Raw genomic sequence first — 23,043 nt, 5'->3', positions numbered from 1 at the left:
AGGGAGCACACTGGCCTGCAGGGTCCCTGCAGCTTTCCTGCCTGCAGAAAATCTCACTTAATTCCTTTCCTTAACAGAGCTTTTAGAGCACCTTCCCCACAGTGATGTCACATTTGACTCCACTGCAATTTCACTCTTCCCTTGCTTCAGTATTCACCCTCTTTCTTGGACCTTGCTACTGCTCACCGCTGTTCTTAATTTTAATACAGAAACCTCTAAACATCATTATGCCTCCTCAATGTGCTGCATTTTCCTCTTGTCTTCTCAGCCTCTAAGGCTTTTCTACATATTTGTGACTGGCCTGCTTTTATTTCTCATGTGGGTAACAACTCATACCACCCGTCCTACAGCCACTTATCTTGCAAAGATTGCATGATCTTGGACAAAGGCTGCTCAAATGTTTTAACTTTATAGCGAGCACAAAAATGTCTTTTCTAATTAGGAGCATCTGGGCAGGAACAAGTCCCTGATAAGCTGCCTTAGCATTTCCAAATGTATTAAAAATGTTTCCAGTCTCCCGATATGCTGTTCTAAAGCTGCAGCTCCAGAGGGAGCAGTTGAGAGAAAGCAGAGATTCCCGTGGGTTGTAGGTGGCCTAAAAAAAGTAGAATTTCTCTGTAAATGCTTCATGGGTCATTCCGTGTGTAAGTGAGGAGCTCAGCTCTGTGACTCTCTGATTTCTGCCATCCAGTTTGTTTGACATATCTAATTTAAAATATAAATAGCAGTTTAAAATTCTAGATGCATTCTTTCACTGCTTGTAAAGCACTTCATTATTCTACTACCATTCTGTCTTGCTCTACTACTTCTTATTTGTTATTTTTCTGCTTTTGTTTAGTGCACTGAGTTTCCAATAGTCTCTGAGCACCTCGGGCTGAGACATTAGGCTCAGATGTGCAACTCCGTCAAGCAACGTGTGAATTTGCAAGTGTCACATTACCAGAAGATGTCATTTACTGTATTACATTTCTGATTAAAACCTTCAATCAGATAAATTAAGCTAAAGGCGAGTAAGGTACATTCATTTCTTCCTGCTGACAATGTTGCTGTAAGCAGCCTTTGAAGGGTAATTAATTCAGTACCATGCACTGGACCCCTTTTGTAGGCAATTTGCAGTGAGTCAAATAGCTTGCCAGCAGCACGCATTAAAAACTTGCGGCAAAGAAACAAGTCGAAAATCTTCCTGAGAAGGGAAGTTGATAAAACATTTTAATCCTCTACACTGTGCTACATGCAGTGGCTCAAAATCATCCCTGATGTAAGCTGGCACATTTCCATTTATTCAGAATTTGTCTCATCTGCCTTATAGCACGTCACTGTTTAGGTTAGCAAAAGTGTGTCAAAAACCTTGCACAAATGACATAACAAGAAAATACGTTTTTTGAAAACATTCAGTTCCTTCATATTAATCTTGGTCTATGCACTGAACAAACACACTGTGTTGTAGAAGTCTCATTTTTTAAAAATTGGATGTAACATAAAGTCTACGATGCAAATGGATAGATGTCCCAGCAGTTGTCAGAACTACTCATTTTAGTATGTCAGATGATGAAAATGCCAGGAATATGGCAGAGACCAAGCACTTTCAGACTTAAGGACAGAGATAATCTCCACTTTCTGATAGCTTTCCCAAAGCAATTCAACATGAAATTAGCATTAGGTACAGTGAGATTCATGTAAACAGCTCCCATATTGGAGTTCCACTGACATACACTACAGTAAAATACTGCACAATGTCACTTGCATCAGAAGACTGAAAACATCAGTTTTCAGATAGAAGAAGAAATAGATATTTCTTCTTTAATCCTCCTAATGATCTCAGAGACTTGCAAAAAGGAAAAAAAATGCCAGACAGGGCTTTGCAAAATTCTGTATCTGAGCACCAGTGTGAATGGATGCCAATGCTCTGAACTAAATGATCCCTTACAGCACTTCTTGCAGAACCCCTAATGCTATAAAATATGGCACTGCAAGCAGCCAAGAGTTAACATCATCTGCATGGATAGAACCTCTTCAGCAGTAGCCAAAAAGAGATCAGAAAACCCAAGTATTCTTTGGTCTTCACCGGATAGGCAGGATCACAGATTTTTGATGTATTGACAGTAGTAATAGTAATCTTCTGTGGGTTTTTTTTCAGCAATCTTAACTCCCAGGAGACAAACAGACACGGATGACAGCCAGATTGACTCTGTCAGGGGAAGACTCTGAACAGATACAGTGCTGCTAAGCTACTGCTTCCTTCTGAGAGTCTGCCTATCCGCCATCCTGAAGGAAAATTCTGGCAGTTTTTAATAATGTTTGACTTATGGATGAGCAATTTTTCAACAGCCTGGGAGACTCGAGGATCAAACGAAGTGTAGACTGATGAACTCCTCAGGGTGCCCAGTACATTGCAGATCGCTGCTGACAAAACCCCAGAGACACGGCACAGGGCAAGTCTCAAGGCACTGCCCTCACTCTAAAGATAGAGGCAGCCCCATCAGAATTCCAAAGATCTCTGATTTCTTTACCATGTGAGGAAATGATATCTGGGGTGTGTACAATGCACTGGCCCAACTATAAGTCACATTGCTTTGCATTATGAAGCCTGAAGTATGAAAACGTGGCAAGGACGGGCTGCTGCTCACACACACACCTTCAATGCTCTTCATTCACTTAAAGCATACCAGACACTAGGGTAAAGAAATGAAATACTCAGGAAAAGCTCTTAAATCCAAGTTAAATCCCAACAATGATAGCTTTAAAAGATCAGTTCCTTATATCTACAAAAGCATGGTGATGGGATTATGTACAATCTGGCTGCTAACATTTGCAGTGCCACAGAACACCGTTCAGGCGACTTGAGTGCTCGCCTCCTCTGTGAAAACACCTCCTGGTGAGACATTTTGATGAGGAAAATCTTTCACTGGTGACTTGTGTTTTAAACTGCAGTCTGCAGCGTGGCGTGTACAGTCAGCCAGGGATCTTGTACCAGGTGCAATGGCAGCGTTCCATTAGGGCTGGGCTCGGAGAGACCCAGCTTTGTCAGGTGGGTGCTCTTCATGCAGTTCATTTTCATGCCCTATTGTTCTACATCTTTATAACATCCTGTTTCGTTATTAATACTGATTAAATGCCTAGGTATTACAGATCAATAAAGACTCTGTTTACATATTTACTTTATTAATAATTAATAAAGTACAAAGATAAAGTGCAGTGAATTTGTGTGCAGCTATGGAATGAAGTCGAGGTTGTAACCTAAGTGCTATTTACTGTGCCCTGAAAATAAAATAAAAAAATCTTATGCCCTTATTACTGGAACATGGTTTATCTAATGTATAGGTCTAGTTGACAGGGTAATAGTTAGGTGATGTGGATGATTTGTAGATCTCTTTGTCAGCATGTAAGTTATAGCTTCCCAGGTGAACTACAGCATAAAAACTTATATGTTCCTATATTTCAAATGCTCAAGAAAATGTGTGTTACTGGGTTTCTGAGCATGCAAGTGCCCCTCTCCTATTGCACAGTCTTCCCCTATTAAAAGGCAAGCCAATCTCCAAAACACTCAACAGTCACACACTACTGTTTACATGACAGCTTAAGAATAATCTGCAACAGAAAATGGTTAACTTCACATTCCTTATCCATATGTAATTTAAAAAGCAAGTTTGTTAATTAGATAGCTAGATTATACATAAATAACACACGCTGAATTTATTACTCTGAATACTAAACAAATTCTATCGAGTAGCATATACGAATCCCACACATCTGTTTCCTGCCAATACATGCATCTGCAGCACAGAGAGGTGAACTTCCCCTCACTCACATTTCATGTACTGATGGTTTACCTTCCACAGTAGTTCAGTCTTGTTAATAAGAGTAGCAGAGTTACTGTGATGCTTTTATGAGCTAGATGGGTAACAACGAGAATATAATAAGGAAGACTCTCAGCTATTGGGACTTCAAAGTTTGCTATCTTTTAAAATATTTTTTGATTGCCAGTGAAGAATTCTCCATGATCTAGGTATCACTTTCTCCTAGGTGGGTAATTTCCTTGCTGTTCTCAATATTCAGAGGCCTTACATCTAGAAGAAAACTCACCTGCTCTCAAAGGAGATATCTCCAGGGATCACGTGAGTGCTTTCCTTCCCAATAAGAAATCTGATTCGATCATAAAAGAGCCTTGGAGGATGCTGAGAGAAAGGTGGTTGGCTGTGCTGGATAAGGTCAAGGGGATCAGGCGAACCCTGGCAGAGAGGACTCGCATAACAATTGTTTTGCTGACAGCAGTCGGGGTCTACGCAGTCTGTCAAGCCATCTGAAACAGAGAATACAAAGTTCAGAAAACTGAGTGATTCTGAGAACAAAGCATAGCATTTACTGCTGGAAGGCGCAGGAGGTATTTAATCAATTGGAAGGCATGCTGATTACAATACATTCAAATTCAATAAAGCATTTATGTACACGCTTAATTCCGGGTAGGTGTTTTTCTCTAATTATTAACACTGTATCACCTCAGAAAGTCCCCACATAACAATGACAAAATAGAAGTTATGAACCCAGTGACTAGGGAAGAGTGGGACTGCAGAGCAAGCAGAAGAAAATCACTATATGATACTGCCACATGGGGCAGCTGGTCTCTCTGACAGATCTTCACTGTCCCTACTGTATGTTCACACTTGTGAAGGATATACATTCACTAAGCAGCCTGCAATAACAACAAAGTCTGGAATGTTATATAAGTCCCATGAGCATCTTTACTATAGTAGTAAAAAAGATCCTTGTAGCAGTTTTCTAACTTCCATTTTAAGCCCTACAATAGCTTTATATGTGCTTTAGGATGTTTGTTTTCAGTTATTGGTTGCAATACTAGGATGATCCCAAAAGGGCAGAATCGTGACCATGGTCCTTTTGCAGTCAGTGATAAACAAATTCACACCTTGATACAGGCTTTATCCCAGTGACCTGACAGGTGCAGTCTTCTCCATGGATGTTTGCCCAAGGAAAGCAAATTTGGTGAGTGAAAACAAATCTATTTCTCCTCCCTTCACTCCTCAAGCATGAAAAACAGAAGAAATAATTGATTTTTCAAAAATCTACATTTCTTCATGGAGAAACTTGCAGCTAATATTTGAGGGTGACAGTCATTTACTTAAATGTCCAAATCTTGTGATTAAAAGGAAAGTGAAGCACTGAAGTAAATCTAAATTAAGCACCTAAAACTTAAAATTGGGCCATCAGCATTTAATTGCTTCTATCAGCAGCCCAGACGTCCAAATTGCCTAAATTACATACTTCACCAGGAACTGTCAGATTGAATAAGGTATGGTAAAATGTCCAACTATCCTCTTAAACATCCATTTCATGACTTATTGGTTGCTAACTTCCTTGGATTGACAAACACGCTAATGCATAGAAAACAACAGTAAGCCATCATATCCTTTAACCTTCAAAAAAGACATCTCTTCTTTGTATTTTTAACAAGGTCAGTCTGTATAAATGTGGAGTCATCGTATCACTGCATGGATTTCCCCTGTGTTAAAATTGGAATGCTACAGCATCAACATACTGTCAGATATTTTCACTTCAAACTTTGACTTTACCTGCTCTGTTCATGCCGACACTTTTGTGCCTATAAAACCCTACCTCCTCAGGGCAAACTGCATTATCAAAGAAGCTGCTGTAGTTTTGTCATTGACTTTAATGGGTGCAAGACCAGCTCTCAGACAACTCTGCTCTTTTCTCAATAGAGCTCACTGCACTATGTGAGTATTCAGTAAATAACAGCATAAAATATTCACTTTGAAAGGAAAGCAAAAGCTCTTCAACTGAGCAAACAAGTATAATGAAATGGGCTTTCCTGGAATCTGAAAATCTTTGCCTGACCTTGAGCAAGGTAATTGTTTGGCTAAGCAAAAAATATTAACAAATCTCTCCTACTGCAGCTGGGAAATCAGATAGTGCAGGCTAGTTCTTGTAATGATGAGACAAGGGCAACTGTAGCTAGCTAGCAACAATAATCTGAGCCCCTCAGGTCTAGCAAAGCTGGCGTAGCTACAGGTCAGCTCTTGCATATTCCCCCAGACCTGGAAGACAACAGGCAACTGCTCGTAGTGGGAGAGGAGCTTCACAGGGCCATGTTGAGTTTATTGACTTTGAGAGTTGCAATCGCTTTATATTCAAGAAAGCCTAAAAAGCTATTGAAATTTGCTAGGAAACCTGTTAGCTGAAATAATAAGAGATCTCCAGCCTAAACAAAGCCACACATGAAATGGATGGAGAGGTAAACAATAGGAGCCAAAGGAGGGGGGTTCAATATGCTCTTATGAAGGAAGGAAAAAAAAGCATTTTTTGGGCTGAAAAGCAAACTTGGAGTTGCAAGCAAAAAAAAAAATCTACTCTTACTGTTTCCTTTTTCTTTGTCCAAAGTATGAGACGCTCTGTACTCTGAAAAAGTGAACTGAACAGAAAACACATCAAGTTTACTACTATGCTTTCCAAGACTGTAAATACTGAAGAATTCGACTAGACTTGAGAAGGCAACAAAGAAAGTAAAATCCCTTGCTTTTACTCTATGCCGGTGAAGAACCCTGTGTGGGCTCTGACGTGGCAGGCTGGGCCCACTCAGGTCAGGCCTCTACTGGCGGAGCGGCTCCAGCAGTGACAGCTCTTCTTCAAGGAGCCCGGGTACTCCCTGCAAGGCATGAACTGCTGTGCACCTGGGAAATTTGAAGAACATTGGTCTGGCAGAACAAGTACTGATCATTAAAAAGACATGCTTATTCCAGAATAACTATCTGTGGGGAAGCTATTTTGGAGTAATTTATTCTGCTGTAGCTCCTCTGATTAATTTTTTCCTTGTCAACAAGCTATTCGATGTGGGAACTGAGCTGACCTGATTCTCTCACTTATGTAAGAAGCGAAAGTGAAAATTCTCAGAAATATTAGAATCTGAAGATTTGCTTAGGAAATAAATAGCTATAAAGATGTCAATTAAATTCTTTAGAATTGCTTTCTCTAATAGAATCCTCATTCCTTTTTGCATCGGTCAACAGCTTATGTCTGGCAACAAGCACCCGGCATTCATGATGTGTACATAAAGAAAGCAGGCAAAGGGAAAGCAGCTTTCCATTTTCCAAGCAGACTCCATTTTCATCTTTTCTTTGCAAAGTGACCATCCTATGAGCTCATACAGATTCTGATAATGGAGTTATTTCGGTTTGAATTACTTGCATCTGGTTTCATTTCCCTCTCCAGAGTCTCAGGACTATGAAAGGGTGGGTTTCCTACTAGGAAGGGTGTGAAGTCCCAGAAGCCTATCTGAATAACCCAGGGTGGTATTTCTCCTAACAGCACAATGAATGGATGTAGAGTATATATTTAAGGATTTTTAACTATAATCGTTTTAATTATGCAACTTTTAGCTTTTTTTTTTTTTTTTTCAAACAGTCAAACAGAATTCAGAACATTAAATCTGCTTGGGTAAAGCTGAAAACAATTTCTCACACTTTGCTGAAGTAGAAGAATAAAACACCTACTTTGGGGCCCTTAATCCAAAGTAAATTGTTTGTTCCACTTAAGGCTCATTAGTCTTCTGCTTTAATTAAAAAAAAAAAGGAAAAAAAATACCACAAATATAAACTCCAAAAGCAAACATTTTATTTTGAAAACATCCACACGAAATGTTCTGTGATTTCTGAGCGGAACTATTTCAATAAAAATTACTGAGGACGTTTTGTTCAGTTTTCTCACATACGCAGCTTGCCTTATTTGGATCTAGCAGCACAGAGAAATGAAGAAGCAGAGACTTTCCTCAGCTTAAGCCTCCACTTACAGAACATTTCATAAATCAGATATTCCTGCCTCCTGCAAAGGTTTTCTTTAGCTATCATCTGGCTGCTTACTACCATAATTCAGCATGGTACCCATTAAAAGGAATTATTAAATGCATGCGTAGATATTGTTTTCAACAAGCCAATCCTATTTAAATTGAGATTTTTAATCCACAAGAATAATCTAGAAAAAAAATATCCTGTTTATAAACTCATTCATTTGGAAATAGCACATATACATTATTTTCACTCCTCAACCTATGGTCAAAGGTTTTTTTTTTTGTGTGTGTGTGTGTGAAGTTTTCAGATCAGGAACCAACTATTAAAAAACTTAGTGTGTTAAGAAAGCAGCAGGGTTTCTATTAGATCTCAGGAGACAACAGTAAGGAGTATGAAGAAACCACTGCAAACAGCAACAGCTGTAATTCATACAGCAGGGGACTCTGTATGCTGGAGTTTTTATTGTCAATTATAAGCAGCGCATCACAGCATAGGTGTAGGCTAGGATGTATTACAGGGGTGTAAATGACTTTGGCTCGCTATTAGCATTTTTAAATTTATCTTATATAAAAGGCAGTCAGAGACCTCCACAGTGCGGTACAGATTATGTAATAAAGTGATTCAGATTTTGGTGAGACAAATCTCAAATTCACGAGGCGGCAAGAATTACATGTTCACAACTTCCAGGCATTTTGTTTTGTATGCAAAAGGTAATTATAGACCTTTTTTTTTTAAAAAAAAAAGTAAATAAACTAGACAGTCAAAATACTGCTAAGATTACTGCTAAAGCAGAATCCACAAAGACCAACTTGAGGATAAAAAGCGCTTCATGGCTCTCCTAAATAATTTAAGCAACTTCAAAGCGAAGGCAGAGCCAAAACAAGCTGCTGTTCTCAGGCTCACCACCCCTCTCTGCATTGCTGTAGCAGTGCTGGGATGAGATTTGCTCGTTTCCTTGCTGGGAGAAGGATCCTTTCACAAAACTTTCAGTAAGGAATGACATTAATATTTATTGTGTCAGGAGTTTGTGTCAATAGAATTGACACAACAATTGTTCAACAACAACAACAAAAAATGACAACACTTGCTTGCTTACACAGATATTTTGTATTTAATATGATGGGAAAACGACATAAATATGAGGAAATCAACTCTTTCTCACCTTCTTTACTGCAGCCACTGAGGGTTCTGTGTGTGCTAGGCTCAGTGCACTCTGCAATGCACGGATTTTGCAGCAATCTCTCTTCTACATGGAGGAGCACCCTCAGCACTTGGCCAACTTGGGAATGAAGCTATGGACCCACCTCTTTCTTGGTTACTTCCCAGCAATATAGCTATTTGCTTACCAGGTTTGAGAGAATACTTTACAATAATTGTATTTTATATAGTTATATACAATTATAGTATTTTATATAAATGCATTATCTATATTAAGTGCTCAAGAAAATACAGTAATAGTTGGAAAACGAAAAGGTACATTGTCAGCTGTGGTGTCATCTTACTTCTAATTTCATCTAATTCAGGCCTGATATTCACATCCCTATGCTGCCTACTTCTAAACTCCTGTTTTTTTGAGTCTTCTCATCAACCCTCAAATTACTTGCAATCTGTGTTGCAACAACATGATGCTGAAAATGTATCATTGTTCACAATTGGTACAAGTTTTCCAGGTGGCGGAATACCACAAAGACATTGGAGAAGCACTGGGAAGGTCACCGAGAGGGAAGCAAAGAACAAAGCAATTCCCGTTGCAGCAGCCGTCCCTTCCCCAGCTCACTAATGCAAAGTGCAGTAACTTTCACCACAGCTTATTTTCTATTAAACCACTCAGTGGTTTTATTGGCTGGATATGGAAATGCCAAATTCAATTGGATTCTACCTCCCACATTACTGGGTTACTGCAGATTTTAATAATCTGCCCCCATTATCAAATGCCGGCAAGCAAAATGCAAATAGTAATAAAAATTGCTGTTCTTCTGCTTTAAAGTTCAAAGAGCAGAGTTCTCATCCCTTCAAGCTTTTTCATACATGGAGAAGGCACTGCTAATGTTCTCTACTTTCGGTCTGAAGTTTTATGTTTACTGTAAAAACCAGAATGCTGCACGCAGCAGCCTATATGCTTACACTTCCATATACATGTACGCAGGGATACTCACAAACACATGTACCAAGAAAGGTATGTGCTCACTCACATGAAAATCGAGACCATGCCCAAGCAGAGTACCGTATTTAACATAAACAATCCCAATGCCCGTTGCTTTCACTGCTGCAGAGTGACCCAGTGGTGCCTGTGTAAGCGCTCTAGCTCTCCATACAGATCCTGACCAGTGCAAGGCAGGGGTGGAGCTCTGAAAACAAACCTCCAGAACACTGTCACAGAAAGCAAAACGAGCCGCAAGTTTATCCCTTCAGTAAACAGATTTTGTTCTCTGAACTTCTTATTCACGACAAAGTAAAAAACTCAATGCTGAAATTCTCACATCTTGAGGGATTTGAGCTTTTCAGTAATTAAACTCAAATAGTCAATTGTCCAACACTTTTGTTGTTTGTGAAGAAAAAATCCACAGGAGTCTTCAACTTTCATTTGCTTCCTTTCTTTTACAGATTTAAGCTTTAAACAATGCCTGTGCCAACTTGTTTCACCACAGGCTCAGTTAAGCCCAATAAGGGCTGCCAGGAATCTGGGCGAACTGAATCAAAGAGGAACTTCGGAAGAGGCCAGGCAGCAGCAACGTTAATGAGACTGCTGCTTATTTGTAATGCATTAATCCAGAGTCTTCTCAAATTTATCTGTAATATGTAGAATGCAGCAAAGAGTGAGGCTGTTAACTGAGAACGCTGCTGTTGTGTAAGGACACTGGAAACTCAACGCTAGTCTCCGGAAAGGCCGGTCAGTGTTCTGTCCAATGGGCAGGAGTAGTGTTTGGCCTTCCACATGCAGGAGAGTGCAAATATATCAGAGTATGAATTTCAGAAACTAAGCATCCCTGGGGAGCCCTCCCTGCTCAGCCACAGCGAAAACCATTCCCATCAGTATTATTTATATTGTGTAATAATAGCATATTACTTATATACGGACTCAATATCCCTGTGACGGATAGGTTATTAAAATGCCAATGGATGGCTCAGGAATACATCAATATTTTAGCAGCGATGGTTATCTACCAAAGGCTATGCTGAGTCATATGTTTTCTTGTGCTTGGAAAAGCCTGGAGAAACTTACAATAACTGCCTGAAGTGACTGAAGGGATATTTGGAAGGGAATTCAAAGCTTGCAGTAAATATTATTTTCCTTAAAAAACAAACAGTCAAGACTGATTCAGGAAAGAAAAAGAAATGATGAAAAGTGATCCAAGCGAATTTAAAACAGAGCTCAGGATCAAAGAAATTAAAGGCAATGACAGGCTGTACCTTTGAGGTTATGATGACAACCTGCATGTGCAGCAGCAAGGTAAGCACAGGTAAGAGGAGCAGAAGAGTGGTCGGCAGGCTGGTGCCCAGCTCTTTGCACATCCCAGAGCTCGGCCTCTGCAGCCACGGGACACTGATGCTCTCCTGCACAGGGCTCAGCAGAGGGCTTCTAAGCAATCTCTTGGAGCTATCAAAGCTTCTAAGGAGAGTAGGAGACAATGGCAGGACGAGAGAAAATGACCTGCTCAAAGGAGGGGAATGCTCATCTTATAAACTGAAAAGGAAATCATGTCAGTCATGATAACGAAAGAGGGAGAATGAGAAATGGGGAACTCGTAATGCTGAGGAAAGCGGTGGTGCGGGAAAGGCACACCTCACTGCAAAGGACATCTTGACGTCTTGCTGCTATTTAATGGACATCACTGTGCTAACAGACTGCAGATGTACTCCACAAGAGCAAGTGCAAAAACCATGCCGTTGCACATCTGTTATAATGCTAAGACCTTTCCAATGGTATTTATAGTGATATTTGAACAGGTAAACATGCCCTTAAGTCTGCAAGGAGGGAAAAGCTAACAGAGAGTGATGAGAAGGAACAGTACGGCTCTGATGCAGTCAGGGTGTGAGTACTGCGCATACTAACGGGGCTCTAAAAGAAACATCTCCCTGCAGATGGTTCTGGATGTGTTGAACATCACCATCAGGGACAACTGCCCTGGGGTGGAACTCAGTGCTCCACTGTCTGCAGAGCTGGGATGTGCATGAGCACACCTGTGGCTTGCCTTTACACTAATATAGAAGTACTCACAAAAACAGACTTCCTCCCTCTTGAAGCTTTTGTGCTGTTACTACAGACCACACAATAATCCAACTGTCTCTTCATGCCAAACAAATGAGATTATTTAATCTCTGAAGTTGGATCCACTAGAACTCTTCCACTTTTATATTAAAATGGCAGATTTTTTTCTACCACGTATTTTGACATAGTAACAATATCAGGTTTTCAGTCTCTGAAAGTACTATACAACAAATCTATCAGAAACTACACAAAATTATCATGCTGAGCAACTGCTGGAATTAGAGTTTGCTTGAAGTAGCATTTGTCCAACGTTACCACAACTTTGCTCTTTGGTTGTGACTTCTTCCTAAAGACCTCAAAGCATAAAACACCTCATAAGAGCTGATACAGAAGTGCTTGATTTAAACATGACTGAAATAAACAAGACCTTTTCTAGATAAGAGAACCATGATTTGGACTATGCATGGCACTAAACTTGGTCTGGAGCACGATCTTTCAGGCTATGTGTTGCCGTCTGAACGTGATCCTGTCATAACTGCTTACGAAGGGACTACCTGCCAGCTGAGTTTTGGTAATTCAACTAAGTGCACGCTCTTAGCTCACCACAACTGCAGGCAAAAACTTAGTAGGCTCCGTCCTTATGAGCTTAAACCTGTTATGTAGCCTGATGGATGGGAACTCATTATGCCACCATAATGTTCTCATAGTCTAAGGCACAACCTCATGGCAAGCGGGACGTAACAGATAATGTCACGTCTCCTTCCTAATTTTGTTTTTATGGTTCCGTAAGTACACAAATTCTGAAGCACTAGGAGTCAGCTTCCGATTTCATGTAAAATTAAAACTGGTCTAACTCCAACGACTGTAGGGATATTTGTCTAATTTATGTTTGTCCAAATCAGGTCCCATGAACTTCGTGTATAAATGGAAGTGGTTTTAATATGTAGATATAATTTTCTTTTCTTATATAATATCGACTGTGAAGAAAACTTAATTACATTTAGCCCATCTGTACTAGTCAGATTAATTAAATATTTCTCTCTGCACTTATCTCTAATTGTAACGTCAACAGAGCTGTCCTAGTACACGTTATGTTACCATTAAAAAAGAAAAAGAAAATTACTTTTAAAACCTGCAGTGAAATGATGTTAACTGTCTGCCTTAAACTGACAAATTCAAGGAGATTTAGAGTTAAGACTGCCAACTCTTTCAATAACTCACCTTTACTGCTGAATATAAAGCACAGAAAATCACAATACAGCGCAGTTTATACGGAGCCAGTTCACAGAGTGTATCAGAAAATGCTTTACATACATTGGAGGGAAAAGAGGACTTTTGTGGGCAGATTTAAGAATGTACGCGAGTGAGTCAGAGGCTCGGACAGCAGGGGAGAGCACCAGACAGATGGGAAAGCAGGCGGGGGGCAGTGATCCCAGCTGTGGGACCTTGTGTAAGAGGGATACACACCAGCATAGAGGAGCAGAGAGAGTGGGCAGAGACATGGTTGTCAGTGCTCTTGGAAATAAGGTAAAAAAGGAAGGATGAGAGAGGTATAAGGCGATTTTGAATGGGATTCAGAAATGAGGAAGCCTTTGCCAAAGGACAGCATGGTCTTAGAGCCCACAGGATACAAAATCAGAAGGTCTCAAAATATATCTGTAAATGAGGAATCATCACTGAGTCACAGTGTTTCTATTGAGGTCCCACAGTGACCTCAGTTCTTGGCTCTCAATCAAGTTTAATTTATCAATGACCTAGAAGAAAATGGACAATTATTATACTAAGTTCTGACACAACGTTGAGGCATGAGATCTCACCCAAGACACTGAGATGTTCTGTAAGTGTGACGCAATAAAATAGTGTACATCCCAGTATACAGACTAAGGGAGAACACAACCATGTTTGGGGCAGATGCGTTCACAGTCTGACTGAGAAACTTGCGCATCTCTAAGTATGGGGTGAGCCAATGGGGACAAATAAAAGTGGGGGAAGCAACAGCCCTCCTTGACCATCTAGTAAATCAAGTGTTCCTAAAAAGACTGGAATTACTCTGAGAACAACCTGTGAGGAGTACTGTGGCTTTTCTGGTACTGGAAAGTTTGAAATAAAGACTGAATGTTTTTGCTGGAAAGAAAAAAAAGCTGATCCTGAGGAGTGTTCTGTAGCCAGAGATCCTCATCACCAGTCAGATGAGTCAACTTCTCCTACAATACTTCGTCTGGTATCACAAATAACTTATCAGAAGCAGTTTCACTGCTTCCAAGGACCAGCAGAGGGTTTTTCATTTGGGTATCCATTCACAGATGAAAGAAAGGTGAAAGAGGAGGTGAAAGAAATGTCTTGTTAAAAGGTGGCTTTTTTTTTTTTTTTTTAAAATATATTTTAGAAAATATCCAAGAGCTAGGATGACAGGTATGGCACATACATGAATTCTGCCTTGGAGAACATCTAACAAAAGGGTACATTCCGTCACTGCATTGATGAAGTCTGTGGAGCAACTGTCTCGAGTAAGCAAACAAAACATTGACATTCTGTGATAAAAACAAAGACATACAGCAAAACTATAGACTCAAATCGGAATCGAGGATGTGACAAATAATCAGCGCCATGAATTATGTATCATACCTCCATCATTGTCCAGGTTATCCCCACACACCATTTCCATGACAACGTTACATCCCGCGCCGCTCCAGCCCACTTGACAAACACAGTGCCATCCGTTCTGATCAAGAGTACACCTGCCATTTCCGTAACAGAGACCTGGGCAGCCATCTATTGAGGAAAAAGTGACAAAAGAAGCATTCATTGAGGAAAAATTGCAATTATTCAATAACATTCTTTAATCCTTGCTGCCTAAAAATGAGAGCAGTACAGCTCCTTTGCAAGACATTCACGGCCTTGGCTAAATATGGAAAAATACCTGCACTGATCCCTATTTTTGTTGCCCAGAAATAATTTCTCATTGGGGAATGAGGATTTTTTTAGTGTGTAACTTTTTGTGCACAGGAAAAAAGTGAGTGAATGTAAGAAGTTACTTAAGAGCCTGCTGTGTCCACCTCTTTATCTACGTGTGGAGAAGAACGTTGTATGTCACAAGGAAACGTATATACATACTCAATGTTTATATCAAAGGTATACATGGGAAATATTTTTTAAATGACAAACTGGCATTTTTGGACATAATCCTATATGCTGCAGGGAAACGAGGTGATCCAATTATTCTGATCATAAAGACTGAGTTGAATGTGAAAAAGCCAATTTGGTTTATTCTACAATGCAATGACTTTCCACAGAAGGAAAATGAGGCAGCAGTTCCCTTCAATGTCTACTTCTACCTCTCTCATGCTGTAGCTGATTCAAATGTGACGAACAGTTGCCCTTTAGTGGTGCTGATTCTAGATCAAAACGGGAGCAGCGATTGCAGCATCCCCTGGATTATATGCTTGTAAACTCTGAATCAATAGCAATTTGGACATTCTCATCTAGACCTCTTGCCTATAAGAGTGACTGAGGAATTGTCTCTTGGATGCATACACCCATGTCCATCTGCTTGCATAGTCTAGTGCCAGCTCAGACATTCGTCAAATCCTCACCCTATCATGCATGGAGCCAAAGGACAATGAATAAAGCCCAGCAATAAGATTAACAGTGCGAGCAGCATCCTTTCTAAGAGGCCTCCTGTTTATCAGCATGAACTTACAGGACTTCAATGCCCTCCTGTATTTGAGAAAGAATATCAGCAGTTAGGTGCTACCAGAGGGAACTTCTTTAGAGGAAGAAGGAAAAGTCCTCAATCTGCCCATCCATTTGGCAGCCTCAGGAGAGAGGTGCTCTGACGGTGCTTGGGAGAGGCTGACCGGAGAGTGCCTGCAGTGTCTGGCAGATGAGACTTAAAGGCCAGAATGCAGCATGTCTCCCAGCAACCTTACACCAGACACATCATCTTTCTCCTCCCCACTCTCTGGACAGTTTATCAGTCACATCTGCAAAGAGAGAGGAGAGTCTGACGACTCTCTTGCTAGGAGGCGCTGGAGACAGGTGGCACGGTTTTCTCAGATTGGAACTCGTTGCTCTAAAATAGCATGAGGTTGGCAACCACCAGACATACTGTAAAACCCAATTATTTGCCTTTTTGTGAGCTGGGGGAAAGGACAGGATTTGAAAGGGGATATTTTTCCACTTCAATTTACCATCCTACTGAGTTAATTCATATCTTGCACATGATTATATTTTGCTGTTGTGTATGGTTATTGTCTAAAACTATAAATGTAATCAAACGAATGCCTACATGTTTTTATTATCATCATCTAATTCTGAAGAAATGAAATAATAAATAGATTCTTTCTGGAATATTGGTTAGTTTGATATTTCAGCTCAGAGCAGTTCTGTAAGGGGCAGTGTGCATCACTGCTCTGCACAGCAGGGCTAGGACTGAGGGACTGCAGCCAAGCCGGGGGAGGCACTCGCACTGCCACGACCAAGCAGGACCTGAGGCAAGGCGTGGGAATCAAATGAGCAAAACAACATAAAACTTAACCCTTGTATCAAATGATTTGAAGAGAACTCCATCATGCATCTAGGCAAGGCAGCTTTTAAAATCACGTCCCTCTATCGAAACAGCCTTCAAACACAACTGGCAAAAAATAAAAATACTTTCTTCTCACAGAAGACAGGATCAACGCAAAGTTTTTCCAGCTAGTCCTCAGCTCTGTTGCTACTTTGCAACGGCAAGGAAGAACAAAAGTCTGACTTACATAGCAGCACATCAGATGGCTGCATGAATCACATGCACGTTGCCATAACTTTGCAAATGAGCTGAGTATGTTACTTGCATAATCTGCACAAAATTGCATAAAATCTGCATTTTTTTGGTAAATCTCTCTTTGTATACACATATACCTGTGAACAAATATTTGATCTATTCTGGCAGCTTAACAGTACAGAAGCTCAGACAAACAGATAACACATAACACTTAATTCCCAATACTTTTGTATCTTTTCATTATTCTTTTGCAATGCCGATAGGAAAAACTTACCTCGAACCGCATCTAAGTAGTGAGCTTAAAAAAGAAAAGAACAAAACTGAGATGGATTGAACTTCTGTATCAAAATGAAAAGACAGAAACCGTTTGCTTACGGCTTGCCACCTGTTGGTTAGACATCAAGTGCCTCCCTTCTACTGCAATCATATCTATTCCTACCCCTGTGATCAAAGCGCACTGCGCTTGTGATTGTTCTCCATTTGATGACAAGCATGCAGAGGACAGCTTGGGCCACGTGTGCAGTGCCTACACTGCGAGTAACAGTGACGCAAAGCTCTACTTCTCCTTGTTACTGTAGTTGTGCTGGATGGATCCTGTCTGGATTTGCTCTACGCAACCTTTAGAAACTTATGCCGTTTATTCTTCACGTATCTAAATCTAGATTTAGCAAATCCGATGTAGTAAACTCTAGAGTCAGTGAATTAATTATCTTAATTAATAATTATATTAAAATTATCAAGATAAAGATTAAACATTCCACTCTATTCAGGAAGAAAACATGAAAGCTTACACTGTTTACTTCTGAAAATTAGATACCCTATGCTTATAAACAATTAAAATGTTTATGAATAATATTGCTCTGGGACATTTTAGGGAGAAACACTATTAGATTTTCTCAAAATAACCCGTTGCATTTCATTAGACATATAACTATTACATTTGTACAGCAGAGAAACGACTTCTGAAAAGATCTGAGAGTTTTACCTTATTAGAAATACTGTCAGAAGCCAGCTACAGGAAAAAAAACACTCTAGTACAAAGTAAAATACGTGAATCCTCAAACACTGTAGCAAGAGACAAAGCAAGAAGTACTTAAGCTGAACAACAGCTTCATCCCTCACACCTTCTACTTCTTAAACATCTTTTTTTTATCCATGACTCAAAGTTCATCCATGAGCACAACGCAGAGATATGTTGGGATCTACACACCTATCCTTTTTGTGTGTGTTCTTTTTTTAAGGTTAATTCTTCAATGTTATTTCCTCTAAATAGAACACTGCACTGTGTATTCATTTTGTGACTGCCATTCTGATTCCGGTTTTCCAAAACGGGAGTTAAGTCACGCTGATGGCAGATCTTTTGTACAACTGGTTAAAACGTTAGTGATTTCACTTCTAGAGGTACAAACCCCCCTTACCGATGGTGCAGTGGTCCCCTTCCCATCCGGGGCTGCACTCACACTTCCCGTCTTTGCACTGGCCGTGCTCAGCGCAGTGCGAGTGGCAGGTGCGCTCCTCGCAGGTGGGTCCCACCCAGCCCTCCTCACACTGGCAGATCCCTCTCGAGCAGACACCGTGGCTGCCGCAGTCCAGGGTACACAGCTCTGCACAGGAATACAGAAACACAACATGTGAAACAGCAGCTTCGTACTGCAGGTGGACTTTGCAGTGATGCTAAATACAATCACTTCCACCCTAACACCGTTCAAACACGGGATTCCGTCACCCAGTACAGACCTCACACAGTCTGGCTGCGTCCTTCTTTACCAGCTACTTGTAAGATTGTTTATTTTGGGCTAGAGACTGTAAGCGATGGCTTTGCACATGGGAGAGCAATGGGTCCGAACCAGCGCACAATGACACAGCAGCCCACATCCTTTGGCTGATTTCAGCTGAGAGCACATCATAAGTGTTGGGCTGTGCAGCCTGGAGAAGGGAAGGCTCCGGGCAGAGCTGAGAGTGCCTGTCAGTACCTAAAGGAGGGCTGTGAGAAAGAAGGGGACTGAATCTTTAGCGGGGTCTGTTGTGACAGGACGAGGGCAAATGGTTTCAAACTAGAAGAGGGGAGGTTTAGTTTGGATATAAGGAAGTTTTTTACAGTAATGGCAGTGAGGCACTGGCACAGGTTGCCCAGAGAGGTGACGGGTGCCCTGTCCCTGCAGACACCCAAGGTCAGGCTGGACCAGGCCCTGTGCACTTGATGGAGCTGTGGGTGTCCCTGTCCAATGCAGAGAAGTTGGACCAGATGGCCTTTAAAGGCCCCTTCCAACTCAAATGATTCTATGAATCTATGATAGCCATTTCCAGGGGCTGATTTCTGAAATTTGTTGTAAACTCAAACACTGTGGGTGGGATGAGCTAAAGGACAAAGAGGCATTCTGAAAGCACAAAAGCAAACCAGCCTTTGAGCTATTCAGATGTTTGCAGTGAGGGTAGAATGGCCTTCCCTTGCGGTACACAGGGCCAGCAGGAAGGCAGCACAGAAAGAAGGGGAGCCCGCATCCCATTCCACTGAAGCCAACACAGCTCTGCCTGGTTCGGAGAGAGCTTTCAAGGTTTGAAACCTTTTTTTTTTCCTTCCTGACTGTCATGAGTCAACTGCTAAAAAGCAGAGGAACTGTCTCAGGAAGGCAGGAGCACCTCCTGCACTGTGCCCCCAACAATTCCTCCAGCTGGGCGCTGGGGAACAGGAATTGGAGCGGGAGTCCTGAACTGCTTCAATACATCACAATATGCCAATCGCAATTCTACTTCCACTTAGACCAAAGTTGTTCTGTGAAAACAATGGCTTCATTATAGGGGTTCTGTGCAGTTTGATTTTATTTAGAATAATTAGTGTCAGGAGACAGAATTTGCTTGTTATTCTGCAATTAACCTGCCACAGAAATGTTTCCTCCTTCTTCTGCTCGGAGAGCAGCTGATAGCACAAGTGTGAGCCAAGAAACTGTGCCTGCTCCGATTTCAAATGTCAGTGCTACATATTTAGTTGTGGGAAGATTTTTCCCTTGACAGATCTTAAACAATGATCATTTATATCCTGGAACTATTGTATATAAACATTCTTAAAAGCATTTGTAGTGATAAATGCTGTCACTGAACATGCCAAGCCAAGTTTTTAAAGTTTAAATGGAAATCTGATCAATTCCAATCATTTTAACATAACGAGAAAAGCAGCACAGAAACTGAACCACGCTGAGACCGATGTGCCCGGGATCTATTTTGAGTTAGATTTTAGCCCTTATTTGTTTTTGTCAACGTCCTGTGTGATGCACAGAGTGCAACTGGAAGGAATTGTGAGTGACAAACTGGCAGAGTGGGGTCAAATTCACAACCACCTCCAGAAGCTGAAGGCATGGTAAAGGACAATGAAAGATGCAATGAAAGCAATCGCGAAGTGCTGTGCCTGAGGATCTCAAAACCAACCACACAAAAAATAATTATTTTTTCTATTCAGACAGGGACGTGAGTTACTTTGGATTGCAAAATAAACACAATTATCTGTTGCTATTCTCACAGAAGAGTAAACTGTACGCCCGTTTGTACGTAAGACAAGGAAAGAGGCTGCTCTGCCACATTCAACTACAAAGATGCCTCAAATGAAAAACTCTACAGAAGCTGGGGAATTATCCTTTAGGAAGACTTGATTGCTACCTGCTGATCATGTATTAATCTAATGCTTCATGCCTTGGGCTGCCCACCTGCAGGTTCTGGGCAGGATTTCTTCCCCCTCACTGCACAATTTGGTTTGACTTCTTTGCTTTGCTACTCGGTCCTTGGAAAGCTGGGAGACTGCTCAGGGGGCAAAGGACTGCAGGGGAGAACTTGCTTTGTTACTTCGTTGGTATTAACGTCACTCAAATACTTTTTGGTCCTACGATCAGGGATTACAAAAGTGATCATGGCATCCATTTACTTCCTGATCGCAGGACCATCAGGTATCACAAAAGCATCCTCCTTGCCCCTCGGCCAGCCTGAGGACAGCTGGCATTTCTTTCACTTACCTTTATAGCATGGGGCATAGGCAAACTCCTGAGAATTAAATCCAGCGAATCACCTGCTACTTCAAGGATTTAGGCTGCTGGAGGGATGCCTTTGATCTCTCCTGATCTCCCTGTAGTTCATTATAATTATAGTGCTTGCTATTTTACTTTAAGTGGCATAGATTGTTAAGAGGATTTTAAGAAATATTCCGTGGCTTACACTATGCTGGGATAAGTGGAGCAGAGGAAGTTTTTTTGACTCTTCTGGATCAAGTGCCTGCTAGTTTTTGCAGCTGTGGAACTGTTTTAGCTCAACCAATGCCAAAACTCCAGGGACTATTCTAGGAACACACAAGAACTCGTGGCAGTGTAGGCTGGAAAGGCTGAAGCGGAGAAAGCAGGCGATACACAGAGCTTCTGATCTTGTCAGCAGCTCAGGCAGCTTCCTCCACTTCTCTAACTGTAAATAAAACAAGGAACCAGCTGTGGAAACCCTGAACACATTCTCATACACGGCATGCCTTCCTCCTGCTTGTCTACCCCACAGAGTCTGATCTCGACATCTACATCCTCCGAAGAAACAAAGCAATAGCAGGGGGAGGAAATGTAGGCACAACCCTGCTGCTGGGATGTAGAACTTGAGCGTATTCCCATTTCACAACCTAAGGAAATGGACCTTAAAATACTGGACACTTTTCCATTGTTTTCTCCACATTTCCAGCCTCTTCTATCTATTTCACACAAGGAATAAAGTGTTTATACACTGTTTAAGCACATTAATATGATCAGATTAATAAAGTGGAAATAAAAGTCTTCTCTCTACAAAGCATATCCTAGGCCAGACAGTACATAACGAAAACACCAGATTAGAAAGAAAACCAAAGTCCTTGGTTTTTCTGTTTGGACCAGACACTTTCCCCAGTAGCCCTGGTCATCCAACTGCTCAGCCCACTTGTCCTTTATGGCCATGAGGCCAATTTTGTGAGTTGTTTCAATGATTTAATATGAGGCTCCAGAAACGCAGTTTACTGTGATAATGCAGTCTTCTGAAAAGCAAATCCCAGATTCTCCCCAGACTTCTCATGCAGAGCAAGGGAAATCAAGCCTAACTCCATCCTTTTTATAACGTGATAGTACACACAGATTCAATTCGCAGCTAATTCAAACAACTAAGATTAAAGAAAAGAACAATCAGTTTAAGTTGTCCTGTTTTTAAATGCAAAACAATTCCTAGTTCCTTCTGTGGATAAACAAGTACAGAAATATCAGCACAGTAGGGAGTCACATTAGCACTTGTGTTTGTACCGAGAGAGGGTTTCCACAGCACTGGACTAAATGAGACACTGAGAGGACAGTGATCAAATGGGAAACGAAGGAACAACCTGAAATAGGTAAATAGCTTCAAACAAGTCTGATGTAAGAATTCAGACTGTACTGAAGTCCACAAGTCAGATGTCATTCAAGTGTTCCCTTGTTGGAGCATCCTCCTCATTCTATAGCAGCTGGCCCTACAGGATTCAGAAACGCCCCAAAATGCAGAGAATGCTCAGCAAGGAGCCAGCACAGCAAGGCAATGGCTTTGAGCTGTGTGTAGGAGCAGTAGCCAAGCCAAAGATCTCACTTCTATGTGAATCAGTTGTTCCACTCCCCCTCCTCTCCATCCATCTCCTGGCTCTGTGTCCCTGTCTGGAGCTTATCTGAAACTGGTGAGCTAATTCAGAACATCAAACTGGCAGATAATTGTTCCCGTTATTGTTCTAGCTTAATACCTGACAGCTTGCTGAGCTAAATCAGCCCACTGAGGGCAGAGGAGCAACGTGGGCAGGGTAAGGGAGGAGATACAGAGCCCAGCCTGGCTGGGGCTGTCCTGCTGAGGAGCCACAATCTGTGCCCAGACAAGAGCAAGGGGAGGTGACGCGTGTAATGTAACAAGGGAGGTAGATGACAGCAGGCTACACTTCGCATTAGAGAAGTGGACTTTGGAGAATATTATAATATTACAATATTTAGTTATGCTGCTACATCATCAGTCTTTCTCAGAATGTGCAGTGCAACACATAACTCATGAAGATCCTTGTCTGCGTTGGTGCTCATGGCTCGTGGACAGGCACAAAAGCTATTTCCTCCCTTCCACTCTTGCTCACAGCTCCATGGGATGCCTCCTGCCCAGCTCAGCTGCCCGAGCTCCAGGCAGACCGCAGTGCTTGTGCAGGGTGCTGGGCTGGAGGCTGCTCCATGCTCAGACACCAGATCCTCAGCAGCTGTGAATTTTCTCCG

The 23,043-nt window shown here is 41.3% G+C and overlaps 1 protein-coding gene across 4 annotated transcripts in view; it reads right to left on the bottom strand.

Moving 5' to 3' along the window:
* The window catches only part of TENM1 (teneurin transmembrane protein 1), a 299,751-nt gene that overhangs the window by 76,672 nt on the left and 200,036 nt on the right, over window positions 1-23,043 (bottom strand). For all 4 annotated transcript variants that reach the window (XM_021406358.1, XM_021406359.1, XM_021406361.1 and 1 more), the window contains 3 exons: window positions 18,205-18,390; window positions 14,650-14,796; window positions 4,084-4,300 (listed from right to left, as the gene is read on the bottom strand). In XM_021406358.1, the coding sequence (XP_021262033.1) occupies window positions 4,084-4,300; window positions 14,650-14,796; window positions 18,205-18,390 (550 nt within the window). The remainder of the gene's footprint in view (window positions 1-4,083; window positions 4,301-14,649; window positions 14,797-18,204; window positions 18,391-23,043) is intronic.

Source organism: Numida meleagris, chromosome 8 (assembly GCF_002078875.1).
Source record: "Numida meleagris isolate 19003 breed g44 Domestic line chromosome 8, NumMel1.0, whole genome shotgun sequence".
Classification (NCBI taxonomy): domain Eukaryota; kingdom Metazoa; phylum Chordata; class Aves; order Galliformes; family Numididae; genus Numida; species Numida meleagris.
The sequence above is the reverse complement of the archived record's forward strand: the minus strand, read 5'-3'. Positions and strand labels throughout refer to the sequence as shown.